We start from the raw sequence: 22,906 nt of genomic DNA on the forward strand, positions 1-22,906 counted from the left end.
TCTGACACAGGAAATATCAGAGGGATGTATGATTGCATTAAGAGAGCTTTTGGGCCAACCGTCAAGAAGAGTGCCCCCTTAAATCTAAATCAGGGGACACAATCACTGACCAACGCAAGCAAATGGACCACTGGGTGGAACACCACCTAGAACTGTACTTCAGGGAAAATGTTGTCACTGAGACCGCCCTCAATGCAACCCTGTCTCTGCCAGTCATGGATGAGCTCGACGTACAGCCAACAAAATCGGAACTTAATTATAATTTTTTTAAATTAGAGATACAGCACTGAAACAGGCCCTTCGGCCCACCGAGTCTGTGCCGAACATCAACCACCCATTTATACTAATCCTATATTCCTACCAAACATCCCCACCTGTCCCTATATTTCCCGACCACCTACCTATACTAGTGACAATTTATAATGGCCAATTTACCTATCAACCTGCAAGTCTTTTGGCTTGTGGGAGGAAACCGGAGCACCCGGAGAAAACCCACGCAGACACAGGGAGAACTTGCAAACTCCACACAGGCAGTACCCGGAATCGAACCCGGGCCCCTGGAGCTGTGAAGCTGCGGTGCTAACCACTGCGCCACTGTGCCGCCCTCAGTGATGCCATTGATTCTCTAGCCAGCCAAAAAGCCCCCGGGAAGGATGGCTTTACCCCTGAAATCATCAAGAGTGCCAAGCCTGCTATACTTTCAGCACTGCATGAACTGCTTTGCCTGTGCGGGGACGAGGGAGCAGTACCACAGGACATGCGCGATGCCAATATCATCACCCTCTATAAGAACAAGGTTGACCGCGGTGACTGCAACAACGACCGTGGAATCTCCCTGCTCAGCATCGTGGGGAAAGTCTTTGCTTGTGTCGCTTTAAACAGGCACCAGAAGCTCACTGAGCGTGTCTATCCTGAGGCACAGTGTGGCTTTCGATCCATGCTGTTACAGTCCATTTATTCCATGAACTATAACTTTGCTCACGTATCTGTTGTATGGCACCGTATCAAACACCCTCATCAATCCTCTCTGTTGCCTCTTCAAAAAACTCCAGCAAGTTCGTTAAACATGATTTTCCCTGAAGAAATCCATACTGTCGTTCTTTAATTAACCCGTATTTGTCCATCTTTCCTGCACCCTATCTAGCTTAATCACATCCTTCCTGTAGTGCAGCAACCAGAACTGCACACAGTACTCCACATGCGGCCTAACCAACGTTATGTACAACTGTAACATGACGTCCCAACTCTTGTACTCAATGCCTTGGCCGATGAAGGCCAGCATGCCATATGCCTTCTTCACCACCCTGTCTACCTATGTTGCCACTTTCAGGGAACTATGTACTTACACCCCAAGGTCTCTCTGCTCAACAACACTCCCCAGGGCCCTGCCATTCACTGTATATGTCCTGCCCTGGTTTAACTTCCCAAAATGCATCACTTCACACTTGTCTGCGTTAAATTCCATTTGCCAATCCCTTGCCCACTTTCCCAGTTGATCTATATCCTCTTGTAACCTTAGACAACCTTCTTCACTGTCCACTATACCACCAATTTTGATGCCATCTGCAAACTTACTAATCATGCCCCCTACATTCACATCCAAGTCATTAATATATATGACAAACAACAGAGGGCCCAGCACCGATCCCTGCGGCACACCACTGGTCACCAGCCTCCAATCTGAAAAACAACCCTCCGCTACCACCCTCTGCCTCCTTATCACCAAGCCAATTTTGTATCCAATTGGCTAGCTCACCCTGGATCCCATGTGTTCGAACCTTCCGGACCAGCCTGCCATGCGGGACCTTGTCAAAGGCCTTGCTAAAGTCCATGTATACAATGTCCACCGCCCTGCCCTCGTCAATCCTCTTGGTCACCTCCTCAAAAAACTCAATCAAACTCGTGAGACATGATTTCCCACGCACAAAGCCAGGCTGACTATCCCTAATCAGACCTTGCCTTTCCAAATGCATATAATTCCTGTTTCTCAGAAACCCTTCCAATAACTTTCTCACGACTGATGTAAGGCTCACAGGCCTGTAGTTCCCTGGCTAATCTCCCTGCTGCCCTTCTTAAATAAAGGCACAACATTAGCTATACTCCAGTCTTCCGGTACCTCACCCATAGCTAACGAGGAAACAAAAATCTCTGCCAGGGCCCCAGCAATCTCCTCCCTTGCTTCCCATAGCATCCTAGGAGACACCTGGTCAGGCCCTGGGGATTTATCCACCGTCATGTGCTTCAAAACCTCCAACACCTCCTCCTTTGTAATGTTGATATGCTCCAGGATATCGCTGTTCCCTCCCTTGAACTCACTAGCTTCCATGACCTTCTCCACGGTGAATACAGACAAGAAGTATTCATTTAAGACCTCGCCCATTTCCCGTGGCTCCACACATAGTTTACCACACTGATCCTTAAGGGATCTCTCCCTAGCTACCCTTTTACTCTTAATATACTTATAGAATCTTTTAGGATGCTCCTTTATCTTATCTGCCAGGGAAATCTCATGGCCCCTTTTCGCCCTCCCAATTTCCTTCTTAAGTGTACTCCTATAACCCTATACTCCTCGAGGGACTCGCTTGATCCCAGCTGCCTATACCTGACATCTGTCTCCTTCTTTGACCTGACCAGACCCTCAATATCCCTCGTCAACCAAGGTTCACTCAACTTGCCAGCCTTGCCCTTCAATCTAACAGGAACATGCCGACCCTGAACTCTTCCTATCTCACGTTTAAAAGTCTCCCACTTGCCAGACATCCCTTTACCTGTAAACAGCCTCTCCCATTCAACGTTTGAGAGTTCCTGTCTGATGCCATCGAAATTAGCCTTCCTCCAATTTAGGACTTCAACCTGAGGACCAGTCCTATCGTTTTCCATAACTATCTTGAAGCTAATAGAGTTATGGTCACTGGTCCCAAAGTGCTCCCCCACTGACACATCCACCACCTGCTCAGCCTCATTTCCTAAGAGTAGGTCGAATGTATCCCCTTCTGTAGTAGGGCCATCCACATACGGCTTCAGAAAACTATCCTGGACACACTTAACAAATTCTTCCCCATCTGATCCCTTAGCACTAAGGCAGTCCCAGTCAATATGAGGGAAGTTAAAATCACCTACTTTTACAACCCTATAATTCCTACACCTATCTGTGATTTCCCTTCATATGTCTCCTCCACTTCCCTCTGACTATTTGGGGGGCCTCTAGTATAATCCCATCAAAGTGATCACCCCTTTCTTATTTCTAAGTTCTACCCATATGGCCTCGCTGGATGTTCCCCCCGGGATATCCTCTCTAAGTACTGCCGTGCTGTCCTCCCTAATCAATAGTGTAACTCCCCCTCCTCGTCTTACCTCCACCTCTGTCACAAATTGAGCTGCCAGTCCTGCCCATCCCTCAACCACGTTTCCGTAATAGCTATAATATCACAATCCCATCTACCGATCCATGCTCTGAGTTTATCTGCCTTACCTGTAAGGTTTCTTGCATTAAAGTAAATGCAGTTTAGCCTACCAGACCTTACACGCTCCCTGTCCTGTCTCTGCCCACCCTGCCTACTGGACTTGCTTGCTTTAACTTCGACATTTGCCTCAACTATCTCATCGGAGAGATTACTACTTTGGGTCCCACCCCCTGCCAGACAAGTTTAAACCCTCCAAAGTAGTACTAGCAAACCTCCCCGCAAGGATATTGGTCCCTTCCTGTTCAGATGCAACCAATCCCTCTTGAACAGGTCACCTCAGCACCAGAAGAGATCCCAATGATCCAAGTCGCTGAAGCCCTTCTGCCTACACCAGCTGTTCAGCCACACATTCATTTGCCTTCTCCTCCTATTCCTACCCTCACTAGCACATGGCACAGGGAGTAATCCTGAGATTACAACCCTCGAGGTCCTGCTTTTTAACCTTCTGCCTAACTCCCTATATTCACTTTGCAGGACCTCATCTCTCATCCTGCCTATGTTGTTAGTACCAACATGGACCACGACCTCTGGCTGCTCACCCTCCCCTTTCAGAATGTCCTGCAGCCGCTCCGAGACATCCTTGACCCTAGCACCAGGGAGGCAACATACCATCCTGGAGCATCGTATGCGGCCACAGAAATGCCTAACTGCAACCCTTACTATAGAATCCCCTATCACTATTGCTCTTCCACCCATTTTGCTCCCCTGCTGTGCAGCAGCGTCCTCCGTGGTGCCACGAGCTTGGCTGTTGCTGCTTTCCCCTGGGAGGTCATCCCCCACAACAGTATCCAAAGCGGTATATCTGTGTGAGAGGGGAATGGCCACAGGGGACTCCTGTACTACCTGCCTGCGCCTATTACTTCGTCTGGTGGTCACCCATCCCTTTTCTGTCTGTGCAGCCATTAGCTGCGGTGTGATCACCTCACTAAATGTGCTATCCACGACGTCCTCAGCATCACGGATGCTCCACAGTGAATTCACCCGCAGCTCCAGCTCCATAATGTGCGTAGCCAGTAACTGCAGATGGATACACTTCCTGCACACATGGTCGTCAGGGACACTGGATGCGTCCCTGATTTCCAATGACAGCACAGGAGGAGCATATCATGGGACTGAGCTCTTCTGTCATGACTTACCCTTAGATTAATTAGTTACCCCCTTAATTAAAAAATACTAATTACACTAGGGGCCTTGTTCTACCCACTGCAATCTAAAGCCCTTAATAAGCTACACTGAATTTTTAAAAAACACTTTAGTAGTACTCACCTTATCACCAGAGGGTTTTTTTTCAACAATGTGACCATTAATTGTGTCCTGAATTATTCTTCGTAGGATTTTCCCCGCCACCAAAGTTAAACTGACTATCCTAAGCTAGGCTTCTCTTTGCACCCTTTTTCGAACAAGGGTGTAATGTTTGCAATTCTCCATTCCTCTGACACCCGAGTCTAAGGAAGACAGAAAAATTATGGCCAGTGCCTCTAATATTTTCATTCTCATTTCCCTCAGTATCCTTTAATGCATTTCATCCTGTCCTGGTGCCTTATCCAATTTTAGTACAGACAGACTATCCAATACCTCCTTCTTATCAATTTTAAACCCTTCTAGTGTCTGAATTACCTCCTCTTTTACCACTTCCTGGGTTGCATCTTCTTCCTTCGTAATGACAGATACAAAGTATTCATTTAATACCTCAGCTCTGCCTTCTGCCTCCATCCGCAAATTCCCTGTTTAGTCCCTAATTGGTCCCACTCCTCCTTTCATCACCCTTTTCCTATACATATGTCTATAGAAAACTTTGGGATTCCCTTTTATGTTAACTGCCAGTCTCTTTTCATACTGTCTCTTTGTTTCACTTATTTGCTTTTCAGTTCCCCTCTGCACCTCCATATTCAGCCTGGTTCTCAATGGTATTGTCTATCTGGCATTTGTCATAAGCACATTTTTTCTTCTTTATCTTAATCTCTATCTCTTTTATCATCCAGGGAGCTCTGGAGTTCTTTACCCGAACTTTCTCCTTTGAGAGCAAATACCTTGACTGTACCAAACTACCTCTTCTTTGAAGGTAGCCTATTGTGCAGCTCCCATTTTTCCTGCCAGCCTGTGACTTCAATTTATTTGTCCCAAATCCATTCTGAACCCATTGTAGTTGGCTTTCTCCCAGTTAATTAAACTTACTCTGGATCGTTCTTTCTCCTTTTCCATAGTCAGCATAAACCTAATGATACAATGATCACTGTTCCCTAAATGTCTCCTACTAACACTTGATCCACTTGGCCCACCTCATTTCCAAGAAACAGGACCAGCAGTGCCTCCTTTCACGTTGGACTAGAAACATATTGCTGTAGGATATTTTCCTGAACACAACCTAGGAACTCTTGCCCCTCACTGGTCTTTACACTACTACTATCTCAGTCTATATTTGGATAATTAAAGACTCCCATTATAACTACCCTATTATTTTTGCACCTCCCTGTAATTTCCTTGCAAATTTGTTCCTCTACATACTTCCCACTAGTTGGTGGCCTGTCGACAACACCAAGCAACGTAACTGTGCCATTTTTGTTCCTTAGCTACAGGCAAACAGATTCTGTCCTCGACCCCTTTGGGACATCCTTTTTTTCCAGTACTGCAATGCTTTCCTGAATCAATACTGCCACCCCTCTCCCCTTTTTCCCTGTCCTATCTTTCCTGTACACCTTGTATCCAGGAATATTTAACATCCAGTCCTGCCCTTGTTTGAGCCAGGTCTCTGTTTTAGCCTGTTACGACCCAGTGAGAAAGAGGGTCGAGGGGTCACTTTCACTCTTACCTGGTCTTACTGTAACAGGGTTTAATCTTAAACACACCACGTTTTAGTCCCCCGTTGCTTTCCCATTATCAGGCAAAGAAACAAGCACAAACAGGCTTTCTTCGGTTTAAAGAAGAAAAGTTAAATTTTTATTAAACTTAAACTCTAATTCGGTTAATGCCTACGGATATACGACACACCCACGCTAGCTTGCATACGCGATAGGGACAGAAAAGAGCAGAAGAAATAAAGTGGAAAAGTTTGAGGCAATATCTGAAGTGTTTTTGTCATGGGTCTTTGAGTGTGGGGTGGCACAGTGGTGCAGCGATTAGCACCGCAGCCTCACAGCTCCAGCGACCTGGGTTCAGTTCTGGGTACTGCTTGTGCGGAATTTGCAAGTTCTCCCTGTGACCGCGTGGGTTTCTGCTGGGTGCTCTGGTTTCCTCCCACAGCTAAAGACTTGCAGGGTGGACAGGTAAATTGGCCATTGTGAATTGCCCCGAGTGTACGGAGGAGAATTGTGGGGATGTGGTAGAGAATATGGAATTAATGTAGGATTAGTATAAATGGGTGGTTGTTGGTAGGCACAGACTCATTGGGCCGAAGGGCCTGTTTCAGTGCTGTATTTCTCTATGACTCACCGTAGAGACCTTGGTTGTAGGTAGATCTTGCATTTCGTTGGTGCCCAGTATTCTTATTAAACCTTGTTCACTGTCGGAGACTTTTCTCTCTTGGGGTTCATATGTCTTCAGTGGGTTTTTGGTGTTCCATGAGAAAAAGATGGGAGCAGCAGACAGGCAGAAGAGGCTGTGGCGAGCCAACCAGGAGAGTTCTTCTCAGTTCAGCAGCATTCTGCTTTCTGCTGCAGGCTCTCAGTTCAAAGCTCTGCAACAGGCAGTTAGTCATGTGACTAACTGGTCTGACCACATCTGTTTGTGGATTGAATTGGAGCAGGGGATAGCGCCTTTGTTCCAGACATTGTCTGCTAATACGCATAAAGGTCTTTCCAACCAGGTGCCCGGCAACCCCTTGTCACAGGCCTTCTCTTCTTCCCAGCAACGATCTGACATTTAATGTCCATATGGTGAAATTAAGGTGCCTCATTCTGGGCAGGTGGGGGCCTGCATGACATAGCCACAACATCATATTTCCACATGTCAGTCTGCACCTGTAACTCACCAACCTTATTAGCAACACTCTATGCATTCACATACATGTATATTAACTCTGATTTAGACTATATTATTTTCTCTGACCACACCTAATAACTAACTATTCCCTACTCTAGTGATATCTCTCCCAGTATTCTGTGCACCTTGGTACTCCTCTCTGATATTTCCTCCTGGTTCTCACACCCCTGCCAAGTGTGTTTAAACCTTCCATAATAACACTAGCAAACCACCCCATAAGGAAAGCTGTCTCAGCTCTGTTCAGCTGCAAACCATCTGGCCTGTACGGGACCCACCTTCTCCAGAACTGGTCGCAGTCTCCCAGGAATCTAAAGCCCTCCCTCCTGCACCATCGTTCCAGCCACGCATTCTTCTGTACTATCCTCGTATTTCGATACTCACTTGAGCATGATACTGGGAGTAATCCAGAGATAACTACTTTTGAGGTCTTGCTTGCTAATTTCTTACCTAGCTCACTAAATTCTTTCTGCAGGACCACATCCCCCTTCCTGCCTATGTCGTTGACACCAATGTCGATCACGACTGCTGGCTGCTCACCCTCCACCCTCAGGGTGCTCTGCAGTCATTCAGTGACATCCTTGACATGGCAGCAAGGAGGCAACACACCATCCTGGATTCACGTCTGTGGCCACAGAAATGCATGTCTTTTCCCCTGACTATCGAATTTCCTATCACTATCACTCTTCCAGTCTTCCTTGTACCCCCCTGTACAGCTGAGCCAGCCGTGGTGCCCTGGCCTTGGCTCTGGCTGCACTCCCCATACATGCAAACGTGTTATCCACAAAGCTTACAGAAACAGAAACAGAATCCACCTTACAGAAACACCGCAGTAATTCTGAGGGACAGGATTAATCTCCACTTGGAGAGGTAGGGTTTAATCAGGGATAGTCAGCATGGCTTTGTCAGGGGGAGATCATGTCTAACTAATTTGATTGAATTTTTTGAGGCGGTGACGAGATGTGTAGATGAGGGTAAAGTAGTTGATGTAGTCTCCGTGAACTTCAGTAGGCTTTTGATAAGGTCCCGCATGGGAGATTGGTTAAGAAGGTAAGAGTCCATGGGATCCAGGGCAATTTGGCAAATTGGATCCAAAACTGGCTGAGTGGCAGGAGGCAGAGGGTGATGGTCAAGGGTTGTTCTGCGAGTGGAAGCCTGTGACCAGTGGTGTACCGCAGGGATCGGTGCTGGGACCCTTGCTGTTTGTAGCGTGCATTAATGATTTAGACGTGAATAAGCGAAGTATGATCAGTTAGTTCACAGATGACACGATAATTGGCAGTGTCGTAAATAGTGAGGAAGAAAGCCTTCGACTACAGGACGATATAGATAGGCTAGTAAGATGGGAGGAGCTGTGGTAAATGGAACTTAATCCTGAGATGTGTGAGGTGATGTGTCGGGTCAAGAATTAGTCTCTTCAGTCACCAACGATAATGCCAACTACCACAGAGACTAACCTTCCCTTGATCTTCGCCTGCAAACAATCTGCCATCATCAGCAGATGGAAGTGTAAAAATTGCAAAGGGATATTGACAGATTAAGTGAATGGGAAAAACTGTGGCAAATAGATTTCGATGTGGGCACATGTGCGGTCATTCACTTTGAGTTTAAAAAGAATAGAACAGAGCACTTTCTAAATGTGAAAAGCTGGAAACAGTGGAGGTCCAAAGACACTTGGGGGTTCAGGTACACAGATTATTAAAATGTCATGAACAGGTACAGAAAATAATCAAAAAGGATAATGGAATGCTGGACTTTAATATCTAGATGAATATAATACATAGAAACATAGAAAATAGGCGCAGGAGTAGGCCATTCGGCCCTTCAAGCCTGCGCCGCCATTTATTATGATCATGGCTGATCATACAACTCAGTAACCTGTTCCCACTTTCCCCCCATATCCTTTGATCCCTTTCGCTCCAAGAGCTATATCTAACTCCTTCTTGAAAACATTCAATGGTTTGGTCTCAATTGCTTTCTGTGGTAGCAAATACCACAGGCTCACCACTCTCTGGGCGAAGGAATTTCTCCTCATCTCAGTCCTGAAAGGTTTACCCCGTATCCTTAGATTATGACTGCTGGTTCTGGACTCCACCACCATCGGGAACATCCTTCCTGCATCTGCCCTGTCAAGTCCTGTTAGAATTTTATAGGTTTCTATGAGATCCCCCCTCACTCTTCTGAAGTCCAGTAAATATAATCCTAACCGACTCAATATCTCTTCATACGTCAGTCCCACCATCCCAGGAATCAGTCTGGTAAACCTTCGCTGCACTCCCTCTATAGCAAGAATATCCTTCTTCAGATAAGGAGACCAAAACTGCACACAATATTCCAGGTGTGGCCTCACCAAGGCCCTGTATAATTGCAGCAAGACATCCCTGCTCCTGTACTCGAATCCTCTCGCTATGAAGGCCAACATACCATTTGCCTTTTTTACCGCCTGTTGCACCTATGCTTACCTTCAGCGACTGGTGTACAAGAACACCCAGATGTCCTTAGATATTCCCCTCTCTCAGTTTATAGCCTTTCAGATAATAATCTGCCTTTTTGCTACCAAAGTGGATAGCCTCACATTTATCCACATTATACTGCATCTGCCATGCATTTGCCCACTCACTCAACTTGTTCAAATCATCCTGAAACCTCTCTGCATCCTCCTCACAACTCACCCTCTCACCCAACTTTGTGTCATCTGCAAATTTGGAGATATTACATTTAGTTCCCTCATCCGAATCATTAATATATATTGTGAATAGCTGGGGTCTTAGCACTGATCCCTGCAGTACTCCACTAGTTCCTGCCTGCCATTTGGAAAAAGACCCACTTATTCCTACTCTTTGTTTCCTGTCTGCCAACCAATTTTCTATCCATCACAATACACTACCCCCAATCCCATGCGCTTTAATTTTACACGCTATTCTCTTATGTGGGTCTTTGTCGAAAGCCTTCTGAAAGGGGGTAGAAGTCATGCTTCAGCTATACAAAGCCCTCGTTACATCACAGGTAGAATACTGTGAGCAGTTCTGGACATCACACCTTAGGAAGGATATATTGGCCTTCGAGAAAGTGCAGCGTAGATTTACTGGAAAGATAACCCGGACTCCAAGCATCAAGCTATGAGGAGAGATTACACAAACTAGCCTCAACATCAACGCAAGTTCGAGGAACAGCATCTCATCTACCGATTAGGCACACTACAGCCTGCCGGACTGAACATTGAGTTCAATAATTTCAGAGCATGACAGCCCCCCATTTTACTTTCATTTTTAGTTATTTTTCTTTCCTTTTTTTTTTACATTCCTTTTTACATTTTTTACAATCTTTTTTTGCATTTATTTCATTTCATCTTAGTTTGTTCAGTTTGCTTACCCACTGTTTTTTTCAGGTTGTTTTTCTTCAGGTTTGCACTTGCTGCTGTTCAATATTCAGTGTATTCACACCCAATCTGTACTAATGGTTTGTCTTTCAACACACCATTAACATATTGTTTGCCTTTGCTCCGTGACCTTTTGGTCAGCTATGTGGCCTGGTCCAATCTACACCTTCTCCTTTGTTATCTCTTGCCCCACCCCCACCTCACTTGCTTATAATCTGTGACTTTTCTAATATTTGTCAGTTCTGAAGAAGGGTCACTGACCCGAAACGTTAACTCTGCTTCTCTTTCCACAGATGCTGCCAGACTTGCTGAGTGATTCCAGCATTTCTTGTTTTTGTTTCAGATTTCCAGCATCCGCAGTATTTTGCTTTTATTACACAAACTAGCGTTGTATTCCTGGAAATTTAGAAGGTTAAGGGGTGATTTCATTAAGGTTTTCAAGATATTAAGGGAACAGGTAAGGCAGATTGTGTGAAACTATTTCCGTTATTTGGGGCGTCTAGGACTAGGGGCACAGTCTAAAAATTAGAGCCAGACCTTTCAATGTGGAATTAGGAGACACTTGTTCATGCAAATTGTGGTAGAAGTTTGGAACTCACTTCTGCAAATGGCAATTGATGTTAGATCATTTGTTAATTTTAAAACTGAAATTGATCCCTGGACTGATCCCTGGGATGGCAGGATTGTCCAAAGAGGAGAGATTGAGGAGACTGAACTTATATTCTCTAGAGTTTAGAACATTGAGAGGTGATCTGTGATCTGATTGAAGCATACAAAATTCTTACAGGGCTCGAAAGGGTAGATGCAGGAAGGATGTTTCCCCTTGCTGAACCAGGGGACAAAGTTTCAGAAAAAGATGGAGGCCATTTAGGACTGAGATGAGAAAGAGTTTCTTCACTCAGAGGGTGGTGAGTCTTTAGAATTCTCTATCCCAGAGGGCTGTGGAGGCTTCATCATGAAGCATATTCAAGACAGAGATCGATCGATTTCCAGATATTAAAGACATCAATAGATATGGTGATAGTGTGGGAATATGGCATTGAGGTAGAAGATCAGCCATGATTTAGTTGAATGATGGAACAGGCTGGAGAGGTTGAATGGCCTACTCCTGCTACTATTTCCTATGTTCCTATGAGAGATTTTTGTTCGCCAAAAGTGCTAAGTGACATGGGTCAAATATTGTACATGGAGTTAGGTCACAGATCAGCCATGATCTCATTGAATGGCCTTCTGTTGTTTCTATGTCCCTATGTGTGCTAAAATATCCAACTGTAGAAAATATAATTTTTTTTATTTGTTCAGGAGTTGTGGCGTCACTGGCTAGGCCAGCATTTATTACCCATCCCTAATTGCCATTGACAAGGTAGTGGTGAGCTGCCTTCTTGAACCGCTGCAGTTCTTGCAGTGTAGCTACACCCACAGTGCTGTTAGGGAGGGAGTTCCAGGATTTTGACCCAGCGACAGTGAAGGAATGGCAATATATTTCCAAGTCAGGCTGGTGTGTGTTACAGAACCTAAAATGATTTAAATTTGATTAAACTGTGATATATCTACCACCTAGATGAACAAAGGCAGCAAACGTATGGGAACATCACCACCTGCTAGTTCCCCTCCAAGTCACTTTTCACCTTGACTTAGAACTATATCGTTGTTCCTTCACTGTCACTGTTTCAAAATCCTGGAACTCCCTCCCTAACAGCACTCTAGGGGCACCCACACCAAGTGGACTGCAGCGGTTCAAGAAGGCAGCTCACCATCATCTTCTCAAGGGCAATTAAGGGTGGAAAATAAATGCTGGCCTTGCCAGCAACTTTCACATCTAATGAAAGAATATAAAAGAAATTACATGAATTTGTTCTCCTTCCCTGGAAATGACAGCCAGCATGCGATCGTAATCCTTTGGATGGAAAGCCACTTTATTTACATTATCGAATATTCCGGCTAAGTGGGCCTGCATATAGAAAATAGAAAACAAATGTGAAAACACTTCGATAAAATAAAGATCAATCACATTGAACTCAATCACAATCACGAAGCTCCAATAACATTGGGCTCACCTGGGCTCCTACTAAAAAGCTTGTTAATCATGAAAGGTTGCATGATCAGAGACTATCATTTCACTATACAGCCAAAGAAGTTTACAAGACGGAATGGGGGCATTTAGCATATTGTGGCTGAATTTTTTGTGGAAGTTCTCCTGAACATCTTCTCCAGTGGAAGCAGTCCCACTATGACAAGTCTCTTCTGATAACAATAACTTCCCACCCCTGGCATCATGCTGGTGAATCAAAGCTGTTTGCGTTTCAGAATTTAAACTTTAATTATAACCAAACCATCCGGTGGGAAACTGACAGCAACAATTCACTATCCATTTTCACACCACCTGACATTAATTTCCACAATGGATTAGGTTAAAACCATCCCCTAAGAGTTTAACAGCATTACGTTATAACTTTCTGTATGGTTTTTCAGGTAGTTGAATGCACTTAAAGAACTTAAAAACAAAAAGGGGGCAATCACTTGGCTGGGAGTGTACTACAGGCCTTCAAACAGTCAGGGAGAGATACAGGAGCAGATATGTAGGTAAATCTCTCAGAGACGTGTAAAAATAATCGGATAGTATCAGTACGGGGATTTAAACTTCAACCCCAATATTAACTGGGATAGTCTTAGTGCAAAAGGCTTAAAGGGGGCATAATTCTTAAACTGCATACAGGATGAGCCAGCATGTAAAAAGTCCAACAAGAGACGGGGTGGTCCCAGACATAATCTTAGGGAATGAAGCTGGACAAGTGGTGGAAGTGTCAATGGGGATCATTTCGGGGATAGTGACCATAACTCTGTAAGATTTAAGGTAGTTATGGAAAAGGACAAAGATGGACTGGAAATAAAGGTACTGGATTGAGGGAAGGCCAATTTCAAAATGATAAAACAGGACCAAAGTGGACTGGGAGCAGCTACTTGTAGGAAAGTCTACATCAGACCAGTGGGAATCATTCAAAAAAGAAAGAGTGAGAGTTCAGGGCCAACATGTTCCCGTAAAGGTAAAGGGTAGGAAGAATAAGTCCAGGAAACCCTGGATGTCAAGGGATATAGAGGATTGAATAAGGGGAAAAAAGAAGGCTCAAGGCAGATTCAGAGTGCTGAAAACAGCAGAGGCCCTAGACGAGCATAGTAAGTGCAGGGGAGGGTACTTAAAAGTAATTAGGAGAGTGAAGAGGGGGCATGAAAAAACATTGGCGGGCAAGATAAAGGAAAATCCCAAGGCATTTTATAAGTATATTAAGGGCAAGAGGATAACCAGGAAAAGAGTAGGGCCCATTAAGGACCAAAGTGGTAATCTGCGTGTGGAGCCGGAGGACGTGGGTGAGGTTTTAAATGATTACTTTTCATCTATGTTCACTATGGAGAAGGACAATGTAGGTGTAGAGATCAGGGAGGGGGATTGTGATATACCTGAACAAATTAACATTGAAAGGGAGGAGGTATTCGCTGTTTTAGCAGGCTTAAAAGTGAATAAATCCACAGGCCCAGATGAGATGTATCCCAGGCTGCTATGTGAGGCAAGGGAGGAGATTGCAGGGGCTTTGACACAAATTTTTAAATCCTCTCTGACCACAGAGGAAGTGCCAGAGGACTGGGGGACACCAAATGTGGTACCATTATTCAAGAAGGGTAGTAGATATAAACCAGGTAATTACAGGCCAGTGAGTCTAACATCAGTGGTAGGGAAACTACTGGAAAAAATTCTGAGGGACAGGATTAATCTCCACTTGGAGAGACAGGGATTAATCAAGGATAGTCAGCATGGCTTTGTCAGGGGGAGATCATGTCTAACCAATTTGATTGACTCTTTCAATGAGGTGACTAGGTGTGTAGATGAGGGTAAGGCAGCTGATGTAGTTTCCATTGACTTTAGTAAGGCTTTTGATAAGGTCCCACATGGGAGATTGGTTAAGAAGGTACGAGCCCATGGGATCCAGGGCAATTTGGCAAATTGGATCCAAAATTGGCTTAGTGGCAGGAGGCAGAAGGTGATGGTCAAGGGTTGTTTTTTGCGATTGGAAGCCTGTGACCAGTGGTGTACCGCAGGGATCGATGCTGGGACCCTTGCTGTTTGTAGTGTACATTAATGATTTAGACGTGACTATCGGAGGCATGATCAGTAAGTTCGCAGATGACATGAAAATTGGTGGTGTCGTAAATAGTGAGGAGGAAAGCCTTAGATTACAGGACGATATAGGTGGGCTGGTAAGATGGGCAGAGCAGTGACAAATGGAATTTAATCCTGAGTAGTGTGAGGTGATGCATTTTGGGAGGACTAACAAGGCAAGGGAATATACAATGGATGGTAGGACCCTAGAAAGTACAGAAGGTCAGAGGGACCTTGGTGTACTTGTCCATAGATCATTGAAGGCAGCAGCACAGGTAGATAAAGTGGTTCGGAAGGCATTTGGGATACTTGCATTCATTAGTCGATGCATAGAATATAAGAGCAGGGAGGTTATGATGGAGCTGTACAAAATGCTCGTTCGGCCACAGCTGGAGAACTGTGTACAATTCTGGTCGCCACACTATAGGAAAGATGTGATTGCACTGGAGGGGCCGCAGAGGAGATTCACCAGGATGATGCCTGGGCTGGAGTATTTCAGCTATGAAGAGAGACTGGATAGGCTAGAGTTGTTTTCCTTAGAGCAGAGAAGGCTGAGGGGGGACATGATTGAGGTATACAAAACTATGAGAGTCATAGATAGGGTAGATGGGGAGAAACTTTTTCCCTTAGCCAAGGTGTCAATAACTAGGGGGCATAGATTTAAGGTAAGGGGCAGGAGGTTTAGAGCGGATTTGAGGAATTTTTTTTTTGCCCAGAGGGTGGTTGAAATCTGGAACACACTGCCTGAAGAGGTGGTAGAGGCAGGTACCCTCATAACATTTAAGAAGTATTTAGATGAGCACTTGAAACGTAATAGCATACAAGTCTACAGGCCAAGTGCTGGAAAATGGGATTAGAATAGATAAGCTTGATGGCCAGCATGGACACAGTGGGTCGAAGGGCCTGTTTCTGTGCTGTATAACTCTATGACTATGACCTAAATGAATGTCAGAGCACACTGCAATCAGATTTCTTGCTGCAGCATCAGGTGCAGTTCAGGGGCAAAATGTTTTTGGAGCTGCCATTTTAGTGCTTTCTACACGAAACAGGGTGGTATTTTCAAGAAATGTTTTGTGCTTTTTCAGAACTTGTTATCGGATACTGCCTGTCCTTTACGCTTAGTGACAAAGGTCAGCCTCAGGACTATGGCACCGTTTGCAACATGGTTTATTTAAGAGGGGAAATTGCCACAAGTCTCCTAAGCTGCTAAGTTGATGGGGTTCTCCTGAGTTAGAAATCATAGAGAAGGAATCCTCCTTCCTCTTAAACTTTTCAGGCAGTAATTGGGAAAGCAGCTTGGGGAAATGGGCTGAATTAGTTACTCTGGATTCCAGTCCAACTTTGTGCTCACTGATTGCTCACAGTGTGGTCTCCTCGACATTGGGGAGACCAAGCGCAGACTGGGTGACCGCTTTGCGGAACATCTCCGCTCAGTCCGCAAGCAGGACCCTGAGCTTCAGGTTGCTTGCCATTTCAACACTCCCCACTGCTCTCATGCTCACATCTCTGTCCTGGGATTGCTGCAGTGTTCCAGTGAACATCAACGCAAGCTCGAGGAACAGCATCTCATCTACCGATTAGGCACACTACAGCCTGCCGGACTGAACATTGAGTTCAATAATTTCAGAGCTTGACAGCCCCCCATTTTACTTTCATTTTTAGTTATTTTTTTCTTCCTTTTTTTTTACATTCTTTTTTACATTTTTTACAATCTTTTTTTGCATCTATTTCATTTCATTTTCATTTGTTCAGTTTGCTTACCCACTGTTTTTTTCAGGGTTTTTTTCAGGTTTGCACTTGCTGCTGTTCAATATTCAGTGTATTCACACCTAATCTGTACTAATGCTTTGTCTTTCAACACACCATTAACATATTGTTTGCCTTTGCTCCGTGACCTTTTGGTCAGCTATGTGGCCTGGTCCAATCTGCACCTTCTCCTTTGTTATCTCTTGCCCCACCCCCACCTCACTTGCTTATAATCTGTGACTTTTCTAATATTTGTCAGTTCCGAAGAAGGGTCACTGACCCGAAACGTTAACTCTGCTTCTCTTTCCACAGATGCTGCCAGACCCGCTGAGTGATTCCAGCATTTCTTGTTTTTGTTTGTGCTCACTGTATTGTGGGCAGATTGAAATGACATGTAATGACATTTGTAGGAAGCCTCTCTGCCTTGTGCACACGAATTGAGGCTGAAACATCAATACAAATTGATCCTCAGACCTTATGTACAAATCCTGGGAGAACTACTGACACTGGGTGCACCACCACAGGAGTTTGTCAGACAAGAATCTTAAACTTTAAGCCAATTACACAGATATGTAGAGAGAGCTGGCTAAGGTTGAATGGGTAAATATACTAAAAGATATGGTGGTAAATAAACAGCGGAAAACATTCAAAGAATCAATTCAAAATGTTCTACAAAAATACATTCCATTAAAGATCCATCTGTGGCTTAAGAATAAGGTAAGGATAGTGTTAGATTAAAAGAAGAGATTTATAATGTGGCAAAGAATAGTAGTAAGCCTGAGGTCTGAGGATTGGTAATGTTTTAGAAACCAGCAAAGGGCCACCAAAAAGTTGATGAAAAGGGAAAAATGGAAGGTGAGAATAAACTAGCTAGGAATATCATAGATTGTAAGAGCTTTTACGATCAATGGTCCCTTACAAGCAGAGACAGGAGAAATTATCATGGTGAATGAGGAAATGGTAGAGATATTGAACAAATATTTTGCATATCTTCACAGTGCAAGACACAGATTTCATAGCAGAAATAGAGGTTAAGCAAAGAGCTAATAAGAGTGAGGAATTTAAGGTAATTAATATAAGCAGAGAAGATGCATTGGAGAAACTTAAGGGACTAAAATCCGACAAATCCCCATGACCCGATTGCCTGCATCCGAGGGTTCTCAAAGAGGTAGCTGCTGAGATAGAGGATGTGCTGGCTATGATTTTCCACAATTCCCTGGATTCTTGAATGGTTCCAGTGGATCAGAAGCTAGCAAATGTAACACCATTATTCAAGAAATGAGGGAGAGAGAAAACAGGGAAGTACAGGCCAGTTCGCCTGATATCAGTCATCGAGAAAATGCTGGAATCTATTATGAAGGATGTTTTAACAATGCACTTAGAAAATTATAGTATGATCAGACAGAGTCAACATGGTTTTATGGAAGGGAAATTGTGTTTGGCAGATTGTTACAGTCAAAGGGCTTCCCTCTTTCCCCTCTCCTTGTTTGATCACAACAGGTTTAATTATTTCTTAAAGTGAATGTATTGGCCAATCCAGTAGGTGTTTAATGTACTTCCTATGATCATAAAAAGAAGCAACCGGACAGGTTTTCTTGAGTTAACAAATAAAGAGGTACTTTATTGTACCTAAACCGAACTAATAAAATAATAAAATAGGGCGCCAATTTTCACCCTCACAGACACATGAGAGGTTTACACACACAAGTAGGTTACAGAATGAGGAAGGGTAGATTGGTTGAGTTAGATTTCATAAAAGTGCAAAGGTATACAGTTTGTGAGAATACAGTCTGTTGGTGATTCGGCTGGCTTCTAGCTGAATTTGGTGGTCCTGAAGCTTTTATTTTGAAGAGGTAGATGACTGGTTTGGTGGGTTTCCTGGAGACTGCGATACAGGTGATTTCATCCAACAGTGTTCCTGATTGCAGCCGGAGTATGCAAAGGTGGTCAGTCAAAAGCAGGATTTGAAAGCTTTCAAGCTGGAATGAAGAAAGAGAGAGACAGAGTGGCCCCCACTTAGGTCTGCTCATGTCAGAGTCCAGTTGCTTTCCCTCTGCTGCAGAAAAAACAGCAGCTTAAAACTGCAGATGGGGAGAGGCTTATCACATGACAGTTGCTCATTCATTCAAACTTGGCAGTTAGCAATAGTTCTCTTCTTGCTGAAAGAACAGATAGTTCCTTTAAATTTACTGGGTCTTGGTTCTTGCTGGGAAATGCACAGACAGTTCCTCTCCCTTCTCACAATCCTTTGCAATGTAGGATATAGTATTGCAAACTGGGTGATCATCTTAAGCTGCCAGCAATCATCCTTTTTTTAAATGTCTTTTTTAAATAATAAATTCAGATCTCCAGTCAAAGTCTCACTGTCATAGTTATACTCTTTTTTTTTCATCTGGGATTGTGCAAGAGCACAACTGGGAAACTCCAATTTTTTTGACTGGGCTCAGTCAGCTTGTGCTCCAACATACACTGAATTTCCTTATGTAATTCTACAATATCTTCCTTTTCCAGTTTATCTATATCAGTGAGCTCAACCCTGGATTCAAAGTTGTTCATAACTTTGTGAAGATCATCCTGTGCTTTTTTACATGGCTTTTCCTGTGCTCCGTCAGGCCAACAGCTTTCTTTGCAGAGCACTTTGCAAAGCAAATGTCACCTAGTAAAACGGTGACTTCATTTGTGTGAATTAGCTATCCTGGCATAAATGCAAGTGGGCCAAATGGCACCATAACATCATAAGACACATTGTTAAGCAAAGTTTTAAGCCTGCCTTGAAATGCTTCATAGTCATTCTGTACTTTAACCCAGTGCTGGATTTTTTCCCTTACAGGGTAGGCGGTGGCGCAGTGGTATTATCACTGGACTAGTAACCCACAGACCCAGGGTATTTCTCTGGGGACATGGGTTCGAATCCCACCACAGAAGAAGGTGGGATTTGAATTTAATTAATAAATCTGGAATTAAAAACTAGTCTAATGATGGCCATGAAACCATTGTCGATTGTTGTAAAAACCCATCTGGTTCACTAATGTCCTTTAGGGAAGGAAATCTGCTGTCCTTACCTGGTCTGGCCTACATGTGACTCCAGACCCACAGCAATGTGGTTAACTCTTACATGCCCTGTGAAATGGCCTAGCAAGCCACTCAGTTGTATCTAACCGCTACAAAGTCTATAAAAAGGAATGAAACCGGACGGACCTCCCGGCATCGACCTAGAAATAGTAAACACTTGATGCAGGGATTCTTCAAAGATGGAAAGATATCAGCTGTCTTCTCCTGGCAGGCACGCATCAACTCTTTTTCTGTTGTCAGGCCAAACACCAACTGGCTTTTTTAACAATTCAAAGAGAAACGAAAACTGTTCAGCAGCATGACAACCATAAATCTTGGCTTGTCACTCCCAAAACAAACCCTGCTGTTTTTCATTGAAAACAGATGCCTTCCAGTAAGACTTGTTTATTTGCCAAACCTTCTGTTGACCTTCCTTTTTTGAAAAAAAACACAAAGTTCAGCAATCTCCAGATGACTCAAAGTCCAGAATTTAAATATAAGTTCTTAAAAACATATTTTACAAAAGGAACAGAAGCAATCTTGTAACAGGAAGCAGCCAGAAAGTTTGAGCTAGAAAGGCTACAAGCACAAGGTGAGCATGTTGCCAGCCTCTCAAACCTTATCCCCAATTCAGAGCAAAGCTTTGATGTGGTGAGACACTCCAGACTACTGCCAAAATTGAATGAGGAGGAGGTTGCATCATATTTTTATCTCATTTGAAAAAATAGCTACCAGGCTAAAATGGCCAAAAGAATTTCCTCTTACAAGGCAAGTTCATGGGCAGGGCTGTGAAACTTTTTCCCTGTTATCAGAAGGAAGTTCCTCTGATTATGAACAAACTAAAACTGCAATTCTAAATGCATTTAAGTTAGTACTGGAAGCATATAGACAGAAATTCTGACATACCCGGAAAAGAGTCACACAGACTTACACTGAATTCAAAAGTATCGCTGGATATGACCTCTCAAGCTCAAAACCTCATATGAAAATTTGAGGAAAGTGATGTTGCTGGAAGAATTTAAAAATAGCATCCCAAGTAGTATAAGGTCCCACATTGAAGAACGAATAGTTACAAGAGTAAGGGAAGCAGCTAAAATGGCAAATGATTATGAATTAATTCACAAATTCTTAACTCAGAATAAATTTGGGTCTAGTAACTCTTAAAAGCTAGGGTGAGACAGCAGGGAGCCAGAGGAAGCAGTAATAGGCTTGAGAGAAAAGGAGAGTTGGGAAGGAAAACAAGACTAGTCTCCAACTTTTAAAAGAAGGAACCCTGGTAATAAACCAATAGGTGTGTTTCCAGTGTGGCAAATCTGGGCGTCTCCAGGCCAATTTTTAGTATACTAAAAAACAGCAGGAGGCTCTGCAGTCAAGCCCATATCTGTAGCCTTGAAAGTGGTAAGCCTGTGTTCTCATATCACACAAGAGCAGAGCTTTTTACACAAAGAAAAAATGACTTCTTCTGTGTCCCAGGCACCATCCTCAGGGATACCGGTTGTTTTCAAAGCCTACTGGCAGCCAAACTGACAGAAAAGACACCAGAAAGCAGAACAAATACCATGGTTTTGGTAAAAGGGATTACTTTCAATTGCTTGAAGGCACCCTTCTATAAATTTACCGACAGAGTAAGTTGGTCAACGGGATAGGGACAGTGGGGATCATTCTGAGCTTACCCATGCAGGAGGTAGACCTATTGCTGGGCAATGAATTGCCAGGAAGCTCAGTATTGTATGCAGAGGGTCCATAACAGTCCACAGAAACTGGAGAAACTGAGGCGACAAACAAAACTCTGTACAAATGCAAAAGGCAGAGAAAGTCCCAAAAATCCCAAAGGGGGCGATAGAGCCAGGAAAATGGAAAGAAGCCAAGATAAAGCCAGAAAAATTTAAAGGAGCGAAGATAAAAGCAGCAAAAGTTAAAGAAAAGCACCAGAGATATCATGAGATGAAATCTTCTTTAAAGATTAAAATAGGGACGAATAAAGTTCCCAAACAGGAAAACCAAGAGTGAGGGGCATGTCTCATGTAGTTGAAGTGCAATGGAAGCTGGACAACCAGCTGCAATCAGTAGTGTCCCAGAGAACAAGGGGCAAGAGGAAATCCCAGATGCTTAGCAGGGGCTGAAAAACAATTTATCACCCACTATCACTCTAGAAGTGAGATCTATCAATGTGCCAGAAGTTGAATGGTTAAAGCCATGTATTGTAGAAGCAATAGTTGAGGGGTTAAAGCTTTAAAGACAGGAAAAATTGCAACCAGCAGTAACAGAAATTTGCATGCTACAATCTTCAACAACAACCACATACTTATGGAGAGTAACATTCCCAAAGTACTACAAACTTATGCAAGAGAAACCAGAAGCCCATTTGGCAACATGTCACCAAAAGAAATGCAATTTTTAACGATACTTCATCCATAGGAAGGATGATAATAAAATGTATTCATTCATGGGATGTGGGCATCACTGGCTAGGCCAGCCTTTATTGCCCATCCCTAATTGCCCCTGAGAAGGTGATGTTGAGCTGCCTTCTTGAACCGCTGCAGACCACATTGGGTAAGTATACCTACAGTGCTGTTAGGAAAGGAGTTTCAGGATTTTGAGCCAGCAAAAGTGAAAAGAATGGCGATATTGTTCCAGGTCATCATGGTGTGTGGCTTGGAGGGGAAATTGCAGGTAGTGGTGTTCCCATGCATCTGTTGCCCTTGTCCCTCAAGGTGGTAGAGGTAGTGGGTTTGGAAGGTGCTGTCTAAAGAGCCTTGGTACGTTGCTGCAGTGCATCTTGTAGATGGTATACACTGCTGCCACTGTGTGTCAGTGGTGGAGGGAATGAAAGTTTGTGGATGGGGAGACAATCAAGTGGGCTGCTTTGTCCTGGATGGTTTTGAGCTTCTTGAGTGGTGTTAGAGCTACACGCATCCAGATAAGTGGAGAGTATGCCATCACACTCCTGACTTGTGCCTTGTAGATGGTGGACAGGCTTTGGGGAGTCAGAAGGTGAGTAACTCGCATAGGATACCTCGCCTCTGACCTGCTCTTGTAGCCATAGTATTTATATGGCTACTCCAGTTCAGTTTCTGGTCAATGGTAGCCCCTAGGCTGTTGATAGTGGGGGATCCAGCGATGGTAATGCCATTGAAT

At 43.9% G+C, this 22,906-nt stretch overlaps 1 protein-coding gene across 1 annotated transcript in view; it reads right to left on the reverse strand.

The window, feature by feature from the left end:
- LOC137367179 (dynein axonemal heavy chain 8-like) overlaps window positions 1-22,906 on the reverse strand; it is a 2,062,041-nt gene that overhangs the window by 1,005,281 nt on the left and 1,033,854 nt on the right. The window contains exon 65 of the mRNA XM_068028615.1: window positions 12,665-12,769. Within this exon, the coding sequence (XP_067884716.1) occupies window positions 12,665-12,769 (105 nt within the window). The remainder of the gene's footprint in view (window positions 1-12,664; window positions 12,770-22,906) is intronic.

This window comes from Heterodontus francisci, chromosome 3, assembly GCF_036365525.1.
Source record: "Heterodontus francisci isolate sHetFra1 chromosome 3, sHetFra1.hap1, whole genome shotgun sequence".
NCBI lineage: Eukaryota > Metazoa > Chordata > Chondrichthyes > Heterodontiformes > Heterodontidae > Heterodontus > Heterodontus francisci.